Source organism: Petromyzon marinus, chromosome 57 (genome assembly GCF_048934315.1).
Source record: "Petromyzon marinus isolate PM22_M1 ecotype Great Lakes invasive population chromosome 57, UKy_Petmar_22M1.pri1.0, whole genome shotgun sequence".
NCBI lineage: Eukaryota > Metazoa > Chordata > Hyperoartia > Petromyzontiformes > Petromyzontidae > Petromyzon > Petromyzon marinus.
The window spans coordinates 10504161-10523211 of NC_133723.1; the positions used below are offsets into that span (position 1 = coordinate 10504161).

The 19051-nt window shown below is 55.5% G+C and overlaps 2 protein-coding genes across 3 annotated transcripts; one reads left to right on the plus strand and one right to left on the minus strand.

Moving 5' to 3' along the window:
• The first annotated feature begins 132 nt into the window (after nt 1-132).
• Nucleotides 133-14019, plus strand: EDC3 (enhancer of mRNA decapping 3). Of its 2 annotated transcripts, none has more exons than XM_032975992.2 (9): nt 133-310; nt 541-738; nt 1959-2102; nt 3827-3963; nt 5315-5520; nt 6290-6479; nt 6890-7043; nt 9789-10003; nt 10131-14019. In XM_032975992.2, the coding sequence occupies exons 2-9, from the start codon at nt 575-577 to the stop codon at nt 10520-10522; spliced, it is 1602 nt and encodes a 533-aa protein (XP_032831883.1). In that variant the 5' UTR covers nt 133-310; nt 541-574; the 3' UTR covers nt 10523-14019. The 2 variants fall into 2 exon arrangements, with proteins under 2 accessions (XP_032831883.1, XP_032831882.1); XM_032975991.2 differs by having other exon boundaries at nt 134-310; nt 567-738.
• Nucleotides 14020-14248: 229 nt separating this feature from the next.
• Nucleotides 14249-18723, minus strand: LOC116954895 (uncharacterized). Its single transcript, XM_032975707.2, has one exon. The coding sequence runs from the start codon at nt 18721-18723 to the stop codon at nt 17128-17130; it is 1596 nt and encodes a 531-aa protein (XP_032831598.1). The 3' UTR covers nt 14249-17127.
• Between the last annotated feature and the right edge of the window lie 328 nt (nt 18724-19051).

A 19051-nucleotide genomic window follows, 5' to 3' on the forward strand; every position in this document is an offset into this window, starting at 1 on the left:
GCGTTACGTCATCGAGACACGACGACGTAAAGAAAAAAGGGCGGGAAATCGCGAGGCCGCCCGAAACCTCCTCCGGGCCTACCCTCTCCCAATATGGCCGCCGGTCGCTGGCGTGACGATTTGACCTTGTGTGACGTCACACCGTCGCGCCCCACCCCCCCCAACTCTCGGCGTCGTTTCCAGTCCGAGGCGAAGGCGCGCGTCGACCTGAAGAGGTCTGTGGCGTGAACGCTGACGACGTGGTGAGACGAGGTGCTGAGACGAGGTGGAGTCGGGGTGCGACGAGGAGGAGGGACGAGGCGTAGTCGGGGTGAGTAGGCGCGAGGTGGTGGGGTCTGGGTGAGTAGGCGCGAGGTGGTGGGGTCTGGGTGAGGAGGAGCGAGGTGGTGGGGGTCTGGGTGAGGAGGAGCGAGGTGGTGGGGTCTGGGTGAGGAGGAGCGAGGTGGTGGTGACGATATCGCCCTGTGGGCCAGGCGTTGTTGCTGGTTGTTGGTGATGCTGCTCTCTATTATATTATTGCTTGTGGGAGTGATGCTCCAGTTTGTCGCCGCTACTTGGTGGTGCAGGTCGGAGGATGGAGGATCGCTGGGGAGGCTGCGTGGTCTCTCTGAACTGCGGGCCCGTGTTGGGCGTCTACCAGGGCCGCGTGAGCCGCGTGGACCAGCAATGCCAGAGCATCTCGCTTGTGCAGCCGTTCCGCAACGGCGCGCGCTGCACCGTGCCAGAGCTCACCCTCAGGTGCTGCTCACACGCACGCACGCAGAGAACAGATCTGGGAGCCAGAGAACAGATCTGGGAGCCAGAGAACAGATCTGGGAGCCAGAGAACAGATCTGGGAGCCAGAGAACAGATCTGGGAGCCAGAGAGCAGATCTGGGAGCCAGAGAACAGATCTGGGAGCCAGAGAACAGATCTGGGAGCCAGAGAACAGATCTGGGAACTAGAGCCAGATCTGGGAGCCAGAGAGCAGATCTGGGAGCCAGAGAACAGATCTGGGAGCCAGAGAACAGATCTGGGAGCTAGAGACCAGATCTGGGAGCCAGAGAGCAGATCTGGGAGCCAGAGAACAGATCTGGGAGCCAGTGAACAGATCTGGGAGCCAGAACAGATCTGGGAGCCAGAGAGCAGATCTGGGAGCCAGAGAATAGATCTGGGAGCCAGAGAACAGATCTGGGAGCCAGAGAACAGATCTGGGAGCCAGAGAACAGATCTGGGAGCCAGAGAACAGATCTGGGAGCCAGAGAACAGATCTGGGAGCCAGAGAACAGATCTGGGAGCCAGAGAGCACATCTGGGAGCCAGAGAACAGATCTGGGAGCCAGAGAACAGATCTGGGAGCCAGAGAACAGATCTGGGAGCCAGAGAGCAGATATGGGAGCCAGAGAACAGATCTGGGAGCCAGAGAGCAGATCTGGGAGCCAGAGAACAGATCTGGGTGCCAGAGAACAGATCTGGGTGCCAGAGAACAGATTTTAGAATCAGAATAAATATTTAGACTGTCGGAGGAATCCAATGAGCTATGATGCTCTTTTACACAGATGTCCAGTACGGGTGGGTCAGCAAGTTACAACAACAAACAATACACACACAAAACGATAGGAGTGGAACATAAAAATAAAGGTATGCAAGGCACTGAATATATATCTTTCTCTACATCAGATGAAGCCTCCAGTAAATCACGTGACTTCTGTGTGGCCCGCCCCCTCCTACTCTGAATCCCTCCCTGTGCAGCTCATTTCTGCTCCCTCCTTCCTTCTCTCTCTTCCCTCTCGTCATCATCATCACCACCGTCACCACCTCCCTTCCCTGCGCATCTACATCATACCCTTGACTCTACTCACCTTTCTGTGGTGTGACACAGGTAACAACAACAAAAAATTCATCGCAGGATAAGCGCCACACAACTGGGGCCCCGTGTCTGTAATGAAGGGCTCGGGTGTCTTTTTTTCTACCCCCGCAGTGCGACGGATATCAAGGAGCTGAAGATCTTGGAGCTGCCGCCTGAGCCTGCGAGCTTCCAGCACACGCAGATGCTGGTTGACAACGGAACAGCACCTGTGGCGATGACCAATGGTGCCCAGTCGGCCTCTCACCCTATTGCCAGGTACCACGCGTTAACCCCAGTGTAGCATTAACAGACTGTTAGGACAAATGCTCTTAGCGAACACCTACGAAGGCCGGCAAAGCACACGAGCGAGTGGGTGGGCAGCACCGCGGCCGGCCGCCTTTGTTTCCCCGCAGTGGCGATGTTTGCACATCGCATCAGGTACCAATTTTGAGGCCGAGTCGACCTAGGGGAGGCCTAGGACCGCTTCAGATAATTGTCACTGACGTTGGCTGCGAGCGGGAATTGAACTCGGGTCGCCGGGTTCATGGCGCAGCCCGCTGACCGCTGCGCTACCGCTCCCCTAAATTCGCATTAATCACAAAACAACGCAAAGACACACATGCCCAGCACATGCTGTTATGACATTGTTCTTGTAACCAGACCACCTGTTTAAATGAAACCAAGCCCAAATATTTCAGCTCAGCGATTAATATTTACTGAGATACAGCCTCTTGTTTTTAAGCTGCAGAGTTAAGGGGGGAGGAAAGTGGGCAAAAATGTTGGTGTGTCCCAACTTTTGAGCATGTTGCACGCTGCAGAGGTTCGAGGCCATTATAGTTAATGAACGTCAGAATATCATCCATAAGAGGTTTTTTGGGTTGGATCGCGTAAATATATGTGTCGTTAAAACCCACCACCACCCGACACAACCATCTGCTTCTTTTGAGGATCTGAGAGTGGTATTTATAATGACAAAAGTTTCCATTCCTCCTTGTGCTGAGCATACATTAAGGAGCCGCACCTCCGATTAGCACGGTTGGCTTCGTATGGTGCGAACGAAGTTCAATAGGTACATAAATGAGCTCATGACTCTAGCTTTCACTCTCTCTGACTGGGCCCTCTCGCTCTCTCTGACTGGGCCCTCTCGCTCTCTCTGACTGGGCCCTCTCGCCGTCTCTGACCGGGCCCTCTCACTGTCTCTGACTGGGCCCTCTCACTGTCTCTGACTGGGCCCTCTCACTGTCTCTGACTGGGCCCTCTCGCTGTCTCTGACCGGGCCCTCTCGCTGTCTCTGACTGGGCCCTCTCACTGTCTCTGACCAGGCCCTCTCGCTCTCTCTGACTGGGCCCTCTCGCTGTCTCTGACTGGGCCCTGTCGCTGTCTCTGACTGGGCCCTCTCACTGTCTCTGACTGGGCCCTCTCGCTGTCTCTGACTGGGCCCTCTCACCATCTCTGACTGGGCCCTCTCACTGTCTCTGACTGGGCCCTGTCGCTCTCTCTGACTGGGCCCTCTCGCTGTCTCTAACTGGGCCCTCTCACTGTCTCTGACTGGGGCCTCTCACTGTCTCTGACTGGGCCCTCTCACTGTCTCTGACTGGACCCTCTCACTGTCTCTGACTGGGCCCTCTCACTGTCTCTGACTGGGCCCTCTCGCCGTCTCTGACTGGGCCCTGTCGCTGTCTCTGACTGGGGCCTCTCGCCGTCTCTGACTGGGCCCTCTCACCGTCTCTGACTGGGCCCTCTCACTGTCTCTGACTGGGCCCTCTCACTGTCTCTGACTGGGCCCTCTCACTGTCTCTGACTGGGCCCTCTCACTGTCTCTGACTGGGCCCTCTCGCTGTCTCTGACTGGGCCCTCTCGCTGTCTCTGACTGGGCCCTCTCACCGTCTCTGACTGGGCCCTCTCACCATCTCTGACTGGGCCCTCTCACCATCTCTGACTGGGCCCTCTCGCTGTCTCTGACCGAGCCATCTCGCTGTACCCGCGATGCCGTGACGCAGGCGAGGGGAGCGGGAGGCCGAGGCCGCCGATTCCTCATCGCAGCAGCAACAGCAGCAGCAGCCGCCATCCTCGCGTGCCCACACAGATGTGCCGGGCTCGACACCCTCCAAGGGGTTCCGCCGCCGACACAACTCCTGTGAGAGCCTTCGCTCACTCGCGCTGCACTGCACACAGTCGGCGTGAATGCGGGAGACGCCGCGGTGGCTAGGAGATGTTAACTCCCTCGCCTGATATACAGGAGGTCGTGGGTTCGATCCCGACCCTGACGCCTGTTATATATTTGGAGTTTGCGTGTTCTCCCCGTGGTCGTGTGGATTTTTCTCCGGGTTTTCCCTCCACATTTAGAATCAACATGTGTTTATAAAGTATTTGACTACAAAAAGTTTCCACATGATGATAAGCCACTTCATTTGTGGCCAGGTCGCTTCTGAAAAAGAGAGACATAACTGAGTGGTAAAATAAAAAATTGTTTATCGTAATGGTCAGCAGCACACTGGACATGCAACGCAGAGCTCGCGGTACGCCAATTAAAACACTTGACCACATTTCTTAAATCTCTCCCCACCGCCTCTGTTCACACAACAACAATACACCGTGGTTAAGTCGATCTGGCAGTGTCGCGCGCGGTGTGGTAAAACGTGGGTACGGTCCACCTCCTCCGATACGTCCGGTAGGTATGGTGGACTAGGCTAATGCACCGGCTCGGGGTTCACTTGAGTGGAGTCCCTTCCACCTCCACACTTTTTATTATTTATTACAACTACACGCAAGCGTCGATGCAAAGTGCCGATCACCGAACGGAGGAGTGGAGGGGGGAAAACCATTGGCGGGGACGAGGAGCGTTTACACGGGGGAGGGGAGAAGGGTAAGTGGGAAGATACCGAACATACTGGGGGGGGGGGCAAGGGGACAGGGGGGAGGAGGAGGGGAAGGGGGGGGGGGACCGGGGTTGGGGGCAGGAGGACACCTCCGCACCTTAATCTTTTTACGAACCATGATGCTTTTTTGGGGGTTGAATATAAATGTGTCATTGAACCCGCCACCACCCGACACAGCCAACTAGTAAGGGGTTTGTCACGTCAACAGAACGTGCCAATTGGTTACTCTTCCAGCACCACCGGTGTGTTGGAGAGTAAACCCACAACATTTACAATTCGAGTATGACGTTTCGCCAGTGATTACAACCAGCATCATCGGGCGATAGCCAGAATTGTGGATAAATCCTCCTCCTGTTTCGGTCTTAAATAAAAAAAAAAGGTGATGTCATCGCTGTGGGCCTTTGATCAGGTGCGAAGACCAGAGTCGGGAGGGGGGGGGGGGGGGGTTTCTTGCAGTCTGAGAATATTTCATACCCATTATTACTCGGGTTAGTTGGCTTATTAGTTATTCACAGTTTTTATCGACCGCGAGCGACGGCCGTCGCGCACCGACGGCTCGGCGTCGAGTCGTGACCGGGAACGCGAGGGGCGACGCTCCGCGTGCGGCAGGGTCGTCGAGCAACCGGCAGGCGCTGATGGGCACGACCCCAAAGCGCAACGCCGGCGGCCGCGGCGGCGGTGCCGGCCCCGCCGCCGGCGGACGGCGCTCCGGGCGCGACGAGGACTGCTTCGCCGACGACCTCGACGACCTCCTCGACACGGAGTTCGACTTCGAGAAGAACCTCGCGCTGTTCGACAAGGCCGCCGTCTTCCAGGTGCCGGAGCCGCGTGCCGGGCCGCCGAGCTAAGCGGCCGTTTGAGCCTGGGCAGCGCGTGGAGGGGCGGCCACCGCGGGTGGAATGAATTGGGGTCCTTTGCAAGGCTTCGTCGCTACGCGCCTCCGGCTGCCTTGGTTGGCTACGCACGGCGCGAAAGACGTTAAATATACATGCGTACGTGTGAAGTGAGCAGCAGAGAGCCAGTGCAGTCGCCTGCTCCCCTCCGTTATGTATAAATGGTGCGTGCCGCACTGCGAGTCGGTGGTTTACACTCGCGTTCGTCTATGAAGAGCTGTGGTGCAGCGGTTAGCGCGCGCTGCATTAGGTATGTATGTTGAACTTATTTTGCACCGTCCGTAGCTAACCGTGCTGCCCACACCACCCGCTCGTGCTCCGTGCCTGCCTTCACACAGGTGCAGCTTGCTGACAGTTCTTGCCCCAACAGCCTGTTAGAGGCTATACGTTGATCTCGTGTCTTTGTGTGTGGTCGCGTAGCGGTTAGAGCATCGTGCTATGAACCCGGTGCTGGCCACACCACCCGCTCGTGCCGTGCCGGCCTTCACACGTCCTACTGAACGTCATTGAAGAAGACCTTTGTAGCTCATCGGATTCCTCCGGCATAAAAAAAAAAATATTCTGATTCTGCAACTCGCGAACGGCACTTGCCCCAAGGGCGCGTTAGGAGGCTGTACGGTGACGCCCGAGTTCGATTCCCGCTCACGGCCAACGCCTGTGACGATTATCTGAACCGGTCCTCTGCCTGCAGGAAATCGAGATGCACCATGGCGGAGGAGGGCCAGCGAGCGTGCAGTCCAACGGGGCGGCGGCGCGCACTCGCGGCACCCCGCCCGCCGACACGCAGAAGTACAGGCACGACGAGAACGTACTGGCGGCGGCTCCCAGCGAGTTCCACAGGATCGACGTGCCCCAGCCGGGGCCCAAGCTGTACTGCACAGGTGTGCACCGCGCGCAAAGACACACGCGTACGCGCAGGAACACTCCCCCCACGCCGTGTAGCCTTGACACGATGGACATCCCACGGCCTGCAGCCACATGGTGTGACGACAACAACGTAAACACAAACACCACCACCAGCACGGCGCGGTAACTGCTACACTACCGCTCCCCGCACACACTCGTACACGGGCACACATGGACACTCGCACGCGCCAATACCTGGTCCAGTGTGTAAACATCGCCACTGGGGAGACAGAGGCGGCCGGGTGTGCCGTTGGCCACCCACCCCCTCGTGTGCCGTGCCGGCCTTCATAAGTGTTGCTCGCGAACGGCCTTTGCCCGAGAGTCTGTTAAGGCTATAGAGGGGATCTTTGTCTTTGTACCCACGTGTGCGTGCGTGCGCGCTGAGACACGGGGATGGTGGTGCCCAGCGTGAGCCCAGCGCTGCACCGGCAGCTCTTGGGAGCGGCGGAGCGAGCGGGGCTCACGGCGGAGCGGCGCCGCGACGTGCTGGGGGTGTGCGCCACGCAGATGGCGCTGTCCCTGCTCGGGGGCTCCAACCGGTGCGCTCGCTCACACACTCACACGCTCGCTCACACATTCACACGCACGCTCACACACTCACACGCTCGCTCACTAACACGCTCGCTCACACTCACACACACGCTCGCTTACACACTCAAACGCTCGCTTGCTAACACACTCGCTCACACACTCACACGCTCGCTTGCTAACACACTCGCTCACACACTCACACGCTCGCTCACACGCTCGCTCGCTAACACGCTCGCTCGCACACTCACACGCTCGCTTGCTAACACGCTCGCTCACACACACGCTCACACACACACTCGCACGTTCGCTCACACACTCACGCTCGCTCACACACTCACACGCTCGCTCACACACTCACACGCTCGCACACTCACACGCTCGCTCACACACTCACACGCTCGCACACACACACGCTCGCTCACACACTCACACGCTCGCTCACACACTCACACGCTCGCTCACACACTCACACGCTCGCTCACACACACGCTCACACACACACTCACACGCTCGCTCACACACTCACACGCTCGCTCACACACTCACACGCTCGCTCACACATTCACACGCTCGCTCACACACTCATACGCTCGCTCAGACACTCACACGCTCGCTCACACACTCATACGCTCGCTCACACACTCACACGCTCGCTCACACACTCACACGCTCACACACACACTCACACGCTCGCTCACACACTCGCTCGCTAACACGCTCGCTCACACACTCACATGCTTGCTCGCTAACACGCTCGCTTGCTAACACGCTCGCTCACACACACGCTCGCTCACACACTCACACGCTCGCTTGCTAACACGCTCGCTCACAAACTCACACGCTCGCTCGCTCACACGCTCGCTCGCTAACACGCTCGCTCACACACTCACAGGCTCGCTTGCTAACACGCTCGCTCACACACTCACACACACGCTCGCTTACACACTCAAACGCTCGCTTGCTAACACACTCGCTCACACGCTCGCTTGCTAACACGCTCGCTTGCTAACACACTCGCTCACACACTCACACGCTCGCTCACACGCTCGCTCGCTAACACGCTCGCTCGCACACTCACACGCTCGCTTGCTAACACGCTCGCTTGCTAACACGCTCGCTTGCTAACACGCTCGCTCACACACTCATATGCTCGCTTCCTAACACGTTCGCTTACTAACACGCTCGCTCACACACTCACATGCTCACTCACACACTCACACGCTCGCTCACACACTCACACGCTCGCTAACACACTCACATGCTCACTCACACACTCACACGCTCGCTCACACACTCACACGCTCACTTGCTAACACGCTCGCTCCCACACTCACATGCTCGCTCACACACTAACACGCTCGCTCACACACTCACACGCTCGCTAACACACTCACATGCTCACTCACACACTCACATGCTCGCTAACACACTCACACGCTCACTCACACACTCACATGCCCGCTAACACACTCACACGCTCGCTCGCTAACACGCACACTCCCATGCTCACACACCTACTCGCACACTCAAACACTCACGCTTACTAACACACTCGCACGCTCGCACACTCAAACACTCACATGCTCACTAACACACTCACACGCTCACTAACACACTCACACGTTCACTAACACTCACACGTTCACTAACACGCTCACTAACACACTCACTAACAGACTAACACACTCACTAACACACTCACATGCTCACTAACACACTCACACGCTCACTAACACACACACTTGCTCGGTGTTTTACTTTGTTTTTACGTTGTTGCTTATTCCGGTGACCCAGGTCACTTTTGCAAATGAGACTCATCCTCTGTTCTGGCTTTAACAAACTCAACTTTAATCTCAGAATCAGAATATTTATTTATACTGGAGGAATCCATTGAGCTATGAAGGCCTTTTTCACTGATGTCCAGAATCTACACATGAACTGCAAAGTAAAATACAAAGAACCGGGCGCCACCGACGCACGTGGCCTGTAATCTGGCGCCGTGGAAGCACCGAGGTTTGGTGGATTGCACTAAACGTCGTGAAGCTCCCCTTCCCGTTGGGCGTCGAGGAAGTGCCGTAACCCTGGCTCACCGGGAGAATAGGGTACAGCGAAGTAAAAACTAATCTCAAATTATGTTTATTATACCAGGTTAGGCCCTACTGAGCTATATAGCTCTTTTCAGAAGCGACCTGGCCACAAATTATAGCCCAATGAAGTGGCTAAGACCTGGCCACAAATGATAGCCCAATGAAGTGACTAAGATCATCTATCACATCAGTATGGGATAGAATGTTGCACCCTCGCACGTGTGTGGGTTTTTTGCAGGTCCTCCGGTTTTTATTTGCTCATTATATCGATTAAAATATTATCAAATGTTGGTGCCGGCTTGCCGCCTGGCCGTAGCCTTTCCACCGTTCTTCCTCCTGGCGCCTCTGCGTCGTGCACACAAATGTAAAGACCCTCCGGAAAAAAATAGTCCTCGGGCTCAGCGTGGCTTCCTGGGCAACCATTGGACATCTGTGAGAAGGGCTTTGCAGCTCATCGGATTCCTCCTGTATAAATATTCTGATTCTGAACTAAGTAGCTATTGTTATTATTAGATAATGAATGGGCGGATGCCATGCCATGGGTATCCATCCTTGCCACGCGGCCGCGCGAATTAACGCAGCTACTGTGTGTCTCTCACACACCCGCGTGGGTGCGTCTGCGTGCGTGCGTGTGTGTGTGTCTCCCGCCCACATACGCGTGCGCAGCATGGACCCCAAGAACTCGCATCAGCGGCCCACGGTGGTGGTGCTGTGCGGGCCGCACCGGCGCGGCGCGCAGGGCGCGTGCGTGGCGCGCCACCTCGCCAACCGCGACGTGCACGTCATCGCGCTCGTGCCGCGCGCGCCGCCGGGGGGCCTCGCCGAAGAGGTGCGGCTGCTGGAGAGGACGACGACGGCCCGGTGCGTCGGCAGCGTCGCCGGTAAGGAGCGCCGGGCCCCCCGAGCCGCCTCGCGTCCCGCCGCCGCCGCCGCCCCCCCGCCCCCCGCCCCGAGGCAGGTGAAGCCGAGCCCGCGAGAGGGAATCTTCGTGTCGCCCCCTCCCCTCAGAGCTGCCCGGCACCGCCGTGGACCTCGTCGTCGAGTGCCTGCTGGGCGACCCCGACGAGAGCCCGGGAACCGGCGGCGGCGTCGGCGCCGCCGGTCCGCTCGGCCACCTCAAGCCGCCGCGGGAAGCGGCCGCCTGGGCCGCGGCGAACCTGGCCCCGCTGCTTGCCGTCGATCCGCCGCCTCCGGCGCAGAACGCGCCCAGCAAGGCCGGCGGCGTCGCCTTCGCGGCCAAGTGGTCGCTCGTGCTGGGCCTGCCGTCGAGCCTTGGCGAGGGCGCGGGCCGCGTGTACCTGTGCGACGTGGGCATCCCCGTGCGGGTGTTCGAGGAGGTGGGCATTGCCTATCACTCGCCCTTCGGCTGCAAGTTTGTCATTCCGCTGCACAGCACGTAAAAGCGATCGGGGTGCGACTGTGCGTATGTGCGAGTGTGCGGCATGTGTGTGTGTGTGTGTGATGGGGAGCAGTCGCACGGCGGTTAGCGCACCGAGCTTTGGACCTTGGCGCCCCAAATTCCGATTCCCGCTCACGACCGATGACAGCGTCAAATATTTTAACTGGCCCTGGCACCTCCCTTAGGTCAACTCGGCTTCGAATGAATACCTGGCGCAATGTGTAAACATTGCCACCGAGGAGACAAAGGTGCGTGGCGCTGGCCACCCACTTCCTCGTGTACCGTGCCGGCCTTCATACGTACTCGCTCGCAGCACTTTCCCCAACATTCTGTTGAGGTTGCATGGGGGAGCTTCGTCGATGTGTGTGCAAGCCGTTGAGTGTGGTGGTCACGTGTCGCAGGTCTCGTGAGATACGCCAGGGGTGAGGAATCTTACCGGATGCCGAATTAAGCCGATTACATACCTCCGATTAGCACGGTTGGCTACGTGCGGAATGTACGTACGTACGTACGTTCAGGGGGCAGCCACACGTTCACGCGCACACACAACACACACACACTCCGCGGTCGCTCCCATCACTGCAAGAGGCCCTCAGTGACGGGAGCGACGCCACGGCGTTTCCAGGTCGTAGATAATACCCCGGCACGGTAGTTGGAATAACGGTGGAGCTTTCTCACTCATTTCTCCGCCGCCCCCCCCGGCCAGCTTCTGTTCATGGGTATGCCACGGTTAAATCGATGGGGAGGTGTCACGTGTGGTGATGATGATGGGGGGGAAAAGTGTGGGTTTACTCCCACCTCTTCTGAGACATCTGGCCGGCATGAAAGAGTAGGCCAAAGTCACCCTCGATGAGAGTTCGCTCGCGTGGGAGGCCCCTTCCACAAGCCACTGCAGGGCTGCACCGTTACCTTTCTTTACCTTGTACGCGATTACTAAAGCTAAACTATGTTTGTATTTTACCAGGTAAGGCCCACTTGAGCTGTACAGCTCTTTTTCTGAGGCGACCTGGCTATCACAAATGACAGCTCAAAGAAGTGGCTTGTGTGGCAATGTAGAGCAGCCAAGTGACTATGAAACGTGTGATGTCGGTTCTAAATGTGGAGGGAAAAACCAGAGGTACCCAGATAAAAATCCACGTGACCACGGGGAGAGAGACACGCAAACTGCAAATATACAGCAGCGGGCGTCCGGGTCGGGATCGAACCCACAAACCTCCAGTATATCAGTCGAGGTAGTTAACATCTCCTAGCCACCGCGGCGCTTAGTTCAGCTCGCACTGACGGTTCAGTATCGTTCCGCGAGCCTTTTCGAAGCGGTGGTCCCCACGCGTTGTGGCGGGCCGAATCGCGCGCCTCCGATTTAGCACGGTTGGCTTCGTACGGTGTGAAAGAAGTCCAGCGTACGTCCAGTGACGTAGGCGCCCCAGCACCTGACATGGGAAAAACTGGGGGGGGGGGGGGAGGGGCGGCAGGGTCATGGGGGGAAGAGAGAGATGAAGTCACGGAGCACGGTCCGGGGATTCGTGGGTAAAGTTTGATTCTCTTTGTTGAAGTTGCGTTTTTATCGAGTTCGGTTCATTGAGCGAAGTTTGCGAGCGCGTGACGAGTAGACGCCGGCACGACGGTGAGAATGCGTGGTTCGGGTGTACACCGGACGAGAGGCTTGAATACGCGCGGCGTCTGGTGACCAAAGCAACTCAGGATTCGCCAAATATCTCCACAGGTCTCTGAAGCTAAGCAAGGGGTTGAGCCCCCGGGGTGGTGCTTAGCTGCGCGAGTTCCACGCACGGCAGGTTGTCATAGGCTGCTGCTGCTGCTGTGGCAACGTGGGTGAGGGCGGCAAGAGGGCATTGTAACACAAACCCGTTGTTGCGCTGTTCCTGTACTACTATGCATCCACATCTGTACTCCCCACCTGCAACCCGCACGGCAATGGTACGGTCAAATGACCCCCCCCTTTGACATGCACGGGTGTGGTTGGGGGAGGCACTCATCCAGCAGTGGGTTGACAAAGAGGGGTGGGGCTGTACATGTACATACGTTGTTGGTAATGGGAGTGCTCTGCCTGGGCATATTTCCCTGCACACTGTGGGGTACGCGAGTACACACGTGTTGACGCACGTGTTGACGCACGTGTTGACGCACGTGTTGACGCACGTGTTGACGCACGTGTTGACGCACGTGTTGACGCACATGTTGACGCACATGTTGACGCACATGTACGGTTGTTTTAGGCCATAATTCGTGAGAATCCCCCATGTTAGGTACAGATTACCTATAATCGCTGGGTGGCATTTAACTCATGGCGTTAGCTCTTGGGTTCCAGGCGGCTGAATGTGATTGAACTGGGTCCTCCATTGTGGCGAGTTGATGGTCTCAGTTTAACACGTAGTCGTCGACTTTTGCGACCAATATTATCCATGAGGTTTTTTTGGGGATTAGATCGCGCCACCACCCGACACAGCCAATTAGTAAGGATGGTCACGTAAACAAAACGTGCCAGTTCCTCGTTCAGCACACCGGTGTGTTGGAGATTAAACCCACAACATTTACAATTCGAATACGACGTTTCATTGGTAATTACAACCAGCCTCACCACCGCAAATGTTGTGGGTTTAATCTCCAATACACCCGTTTGCTGATATCGTAACTTAATTGGCACGATTTGTTTACGTGACAAACCTGACTAATTGGCTGTGTTGGGTGGTGTCGGGTTTAACGACACATTTATAGTTACGCCATCCAATCCAACAAAAAAACACTTGGATTGATGGTCTCAGCTCGGTCACCATTTACTGCACACACACACAACAGCAACAACAACATCGCATTCAATTTGGTTCTGCACTTAATTTGCTGTTAAATTTAGCTCTGAGATTGCAAAAAATCGGTTTGACTGTTACATAACGAACAGCAGTAGTGGGGGCAAGAGCTGCCCTCTCCTGTGTGTGTGTGTGTGTAGAACAAATGTCGCTTAAATAATTCGGATGTAGCTCTGTGATATCCACTTCTGTGGGCCGTTGTCTAGTACAGAGGGGGGTCGCACTGTCCTGTGAGAGTTACGAATCGTTGCTTTGTCTCGTGTCGTGACGCGACGCTGATAGCAACAATCGTGATTCAATTAGGGCAGCAACATACAACATACAAAATACGGAACAAAAATTGTGGAATTTATTTGGACACCCGAGTATGGCCAGTGCCTATGTTTGCCGTACCTGTGAAGGGAGCCACAGTTTACACGTCAATCTTAAGTGTCGTAAATGTGCATACAGCAAACATTTTTTTATTTTTATTCCACGTACGCTGACGAACGTGGTTTCCGATTTGGGCTTTCGTCCGATATTCCCCGCCCGCGCCCAAATGGGTGAAGTTGGCGATGGTAATTGCCATAATGCCACGCGAAGGATTTGTCATGTTTGGCCACGCCGAATTTTACTGTTGCCATTGTTGAGCACTGTCAGTTACATAGAAAATAAAGATGTTTTGTTCATGCGTTTATTGCAGAATCTCGTCTTGTGTTTTATGAGGTTTGACAGTATTGCAGATGTATGTATAGTATGTATGTTGTGTTTAATTTGATGTCCATCCCCCCCCCCCCGCACCTCTGTATGGTGCGAAATATGTTGAACTTCTTTCGCACCGTACATAGCCAACCGTGCTAATCAAACTAAACACACAAAAAGCAATTCTAAACGCATGAGTTTTTCATCCAGATGAGAGGCTGGTAGCAAGTTCTGCTCACGTAACCGTGTTTCGTTTATTGAAGGGTTTTACAAAAATTACGGGTGAAACATTGAGGCAGGCGAGGAAGAGCACGAACAAACACGTTAAGGCCGTCGTGAACAAGAAGAACAAGCAGTTAAATCCCTGGCCTTTGATCTCCACCCTGCAACTTCTGGGCCACAACCCTAAACCACATCCACTGCACAAATCATGGCAGCAGTGGCAGCAGCTGCTGATGTGGTTATACTCGATGATTGATTCACGAATGGGAAAATTGTAAACTCTCCGGGCAGTGTGCAGTGTCGTCTGTGGTCCCCACCCAGGACAAAACCACGGGATGAATCGATGCCCGAATCGATGCCCGAATCTCAGATTCGCCACTCAGCTACTCCTGACGCGACCGTCTGGCTCATCAACCACCTCCATGGAGAATCATGGCTCATCATCATCAACAGCCACACGAGGAAAAGGACGGACCCATAGCCTCATACTCAGACCCATAGCCTTATACTCAGACCCATAGCCTCATACTCAGACCCATAGTCTCATACTCAGACCCATAGCCTCATACTCAGACCCATAGCCTCATACTCAGACCCATAGCCTCATACTCAGACCCATAGCCCCATACTCGCCCAAAGACCCAGACCTGTATAGAGACCCAGACTCACATAGAAACCCTTATAATCACATACAGATCGATATGAAGGAGGCATCATCACCACAGCGATCTTATCTTAAAGGAATGTATATAGCACCTTATCCAAGGCACTTTACACATAATTAACGGTACATATGGATGTAATGGTGGAGATGAGGTGAATTAATAGATGAAGTAATGGGCAAATCTGTGATGCGTGAATTCGGTGAAAGTAAAATTGGTGGCAGTAAATGATAACGAATGGTGTGAATGAATGATTTCATTTCAGTTTCATCTATTAGGTATAACCCTGTGAGTCATGCGGCTCTTGACTCGGGTGCAACCGCAACAAACAAAAACATGAACAAGAAACATCTTAAAGTGACTACACGCAACAGAAAAAGCCAGGAAAAAACAGCAAAGTCTTCCAGAAAAAACACCGTATTTCAACGTGTGTGCAAAAATCACAGTGGTATGCAAGTCAAACAATAACCATAAGACAATTTAGATTAAAGTTATCAGGCTAACATGCCTAAACCAAAACGTCTACAAAATCACCAAAATAAAGCTATTAAAACAATGTAACAGTTATCATAGGAACTGATTCAAATGTAACAATAAACGATATACAAAACATGTACGACCAAACTTTGCAGCTATAGCTGGCTGCATGAGTTACTCCATAACAGCAGGAGTAGCAGTATCAACAAGATCAGCACACTATAATCAAAACTCAAAATCATACTTTGCAACGGCCATCCGGAACGATACATTTGATTTCAGGCAATTCTGAATAGCAGTGGCAGCTAGGGGTGTACAACTCCTCGGGCAGTTTTGAGTGATGATCTCACAGGTAGTGATCCAAGTTGCAGTGTATTGGCGATAGCATTCCAGACCCTGGGGGTATCAATAGAAAAGGCCTTTCCTCCAGTATTTGTACGGCAATAAGGAATGTGAAGCTGGTAAATGAGCGAAGACCTTAGGTCACATTTGTTCTTAGAAACAATGATGAATGGGGAATGAGTGAAAGCCATATAATGAGAATATTAAGAGGGAAAAATAACAGTGGCGGTTATGACAGGGAGATTAAGGGGTGGGGTCGTGGGTTGAGCTAGGGAATAAGTGTTGAGTGCAGAGCGGAAACTTGGTGAGCGAAGGTGACCACTGAATGTGGAGGGGGGGGGCGAGAAGAGAAAAAGAGCAAAAGCGTGGATTGAGCGCAAGGAGAAGGATCAGAGAACAAAGATTGAGGACGTAGCGAGCGAGAAGACACGTAGAAAGATGCAGGCATGGCAAGTCATGGTGGGGCAAGTCCATTGAAGGGAATTGTAGACCAGGGTGAGGAATTTGGCACCGGTAGTATACAGGGAGCCAGTGCAGTTGCACGAGGAGGGTCGAGGCATTAGAATTATAAGGTTGAATATTATCCGAGTTGAGTTGTTTTGGATTTGTTGAATGGAGGACAAAGAGTAAACGGGCAGATGGAACATAGAGTTGCAGTCGTCCAGACGAATATGGATAAGGGAATGGATGAGGAGTTTTTCAGCAGAGGTTGAAATATGTGGTCGGATTTTGCGAATGTTGAACATTTGAAACCGGCAAGCACGGGTAGTGGTCATCTGGCTCATCAACCACCTCCATGTAGAATCACAGCTACGGTTCGACATCAACATCAGCCGTGCGGAGAAAAAGTTAATATCTCTTGGAAGCCATGAAGCAATGAATAAGGGCCGCAGCCCGAAACATCGCCTATATAATTTATATAGAGAGCACCTTCAATCAAGACGCTTGGCATAGCTTACAATACGGTGACAATAGAATGATATAGTTGACAGGGGGGGCGTGCTAAAAGGTGTTGAGGAACGAGTGACAGCGATAGAGGGGCCTGGTTTGCAGATCGTTGCAACGGAAACGATCTTCCTCATTGCCGTTGCAATTTGGAGCGCCACATGTATCTGCACCCCCTCACTATTTGACTGACACGTCCGAGGCATTTATGCATTTAGAAACCTGCGTCTTAAAGAGTTTTTTTGGCTGCTATAAATTTCCACGTGATGATAAGCCACTTCGCCGAGCTATTATTTGTGATAGCCAGGTCGCTTCTGAAAAAGAGCTGTACAGCTGGGTGGGCCTTACCTGGTAACACAAAAATAGTTTTAAGTTTTATCTGAGTTGGGTATCCACCCCTAACCTTAACCAACATGTTGTGGTACTTTTACATCTAGAGAAAAAAAAAACTCAGTCTACTCGATGTCACTACCGCCACCCTCCATCCACACCTCAACCTCAACCCGCTCCGGCTGCGTGTAGAGCTTGAAGCCGCCCGCATCCACCTCCGCGTCCGCTCCCGAGGCAGAACCCTCTTCATCCGCGTGCTCTACCTTGACGCCGGGCCACGTCGCGAAGTCGTCGCCAGCTCCCGGCTCGTGTTTCGCCACGTCCACGGCGAAGGAGGGGCGGCGGCGCTCCGTCTGGGAGCCGGGCCCCTCGCCTGCTTCTTCCTTGACGGCCTCCGGAGCGAGCCCGTCGCGTTCTCCAGGCTCTCGCTTCACCGACGCGGGGACGGCGGCGGGACTCGGCGCGCCGTTTCGCTCCGCCTCTCTCGCTCCACGGAGCTCTCCCAGCGGCCTGCCGCGAGTGACGAGCTCCCCGCGCTCCCGGTCAGAAAACCACGCGGGGTGGACGTCCAGCAGGGAGTCGAGCGTCCACCCCGGGCGGACCACGGGGTGCCCGAACCCCTCCCCACGGTCACAACCACCGTCTCCCCTCGGAGCAGAAGTGACATCGTCCCCGCGGCTCTCCTGCGCCGCTGGCCACGTCTCAGGACCGGGGTTCCCTGCCGGTTCTCGCCCCGCGAGGGACAGGCCCGCCGCGGGTCCTCTTCCTCCGCGGTGGACAGACCTCGCAATTTCCCCGCCGTGGGCCTTCTCGTGAGCGTTTCGGTTCCTCGAAAGCTTGAACGTCTTGCCGCACACGGCGCACTCGTAGGGTCTCGGGCCCGTGTGCGTCTCTTGGTGCCTCTGAAGGTCTTCTGGGCCCGCAAACACCTGGCCGCAGAAGGAACACCCGTGGACCCTCCGCCTCATGTGTATCCTTCGGTGCTTCTTGAGGTAGCCCAGCTGCGCGAACGCCTTGCCGCAAACGGTGCACTCGAAAGGCTTCCCGCCGGCGTGTATCCTCCGGTGCTTGCGCAAGCTCCCCATGTCGGCGAAGGCCCTCCCGCACGCGCCGCACACGAACGGCCTGTCGCCCGCGTGCGCCCTCTCGTGGACGCGCAGGTGGCCCAGGTGCGCGAACGCCTTGCCGCACACGGCACAGTCGAGCGACCTGCCGGCCGCGTGCGTCTCAGCGTGCCGCCGGAGGTGCCCCGGCCGGGCGAAGCACCTGCCGCACACGCCGCAAGCGAGCGGGGCGTCGCGCGCGTGAGTCGCCCGGTGCTTGCGGAGGGTTGTCCGCTGCGCGAAGGCCTTGCCGCAGGCCTCGCACGCGAAGGGCCTGTCGCCCGTGTGCGTCCGCCGGTGCCTGTGCAGGGTGGTCGACTGCGCGAACGCCTTGCCGCACTCCTCGCACTTGAACGGCCTCTCGCCCGTGTGCGTCCTCCCATGGATGGTCATGCTGCTCCGTTGGTCCGTACCGTAGGGGCACTGGTCGCACTGGTACCGCTTGGCGCAGGACGGCATCGAGTATCCCTCCTCCACCCCGTCCTCCACCCTGTACTCCACCCCGTACTCCACCCCGTCCTCCACCCCGTCCTCCTCCACCTCCTCCTCCACCTCCTGCTTCACCTCCGCCTCCTTCTTCACCACCTCTTGCTTCACGACCTCCACCACCTCCTCCATCCCCTCCTCCACCCCCTCCTCCTCCTTCACCTCCTCCACCTCCTCCTTCACCACTTCTTGCTTCACCATCTCCTCCTTCACCACCTCCTCCATCCCCCCCTCCTCCTCTTTCATCTCCTCCACCTCCTCCTTCACCTCCTTCACCATCTCCTCCTTCACCACCTCCTCCATGTGATTCTATGCAGCAGCGGCAGAGGTGGAAGTGGCTACCACAGAAAACAAAACATCCAGCGTGCATACGGCCTTCCGTTAGCGTCAGCATCCGGGGCTTATGGGTTATAAAAGACAAACATCACCCCCTCCCCGTATTGCTTGAACAGTAGCACCT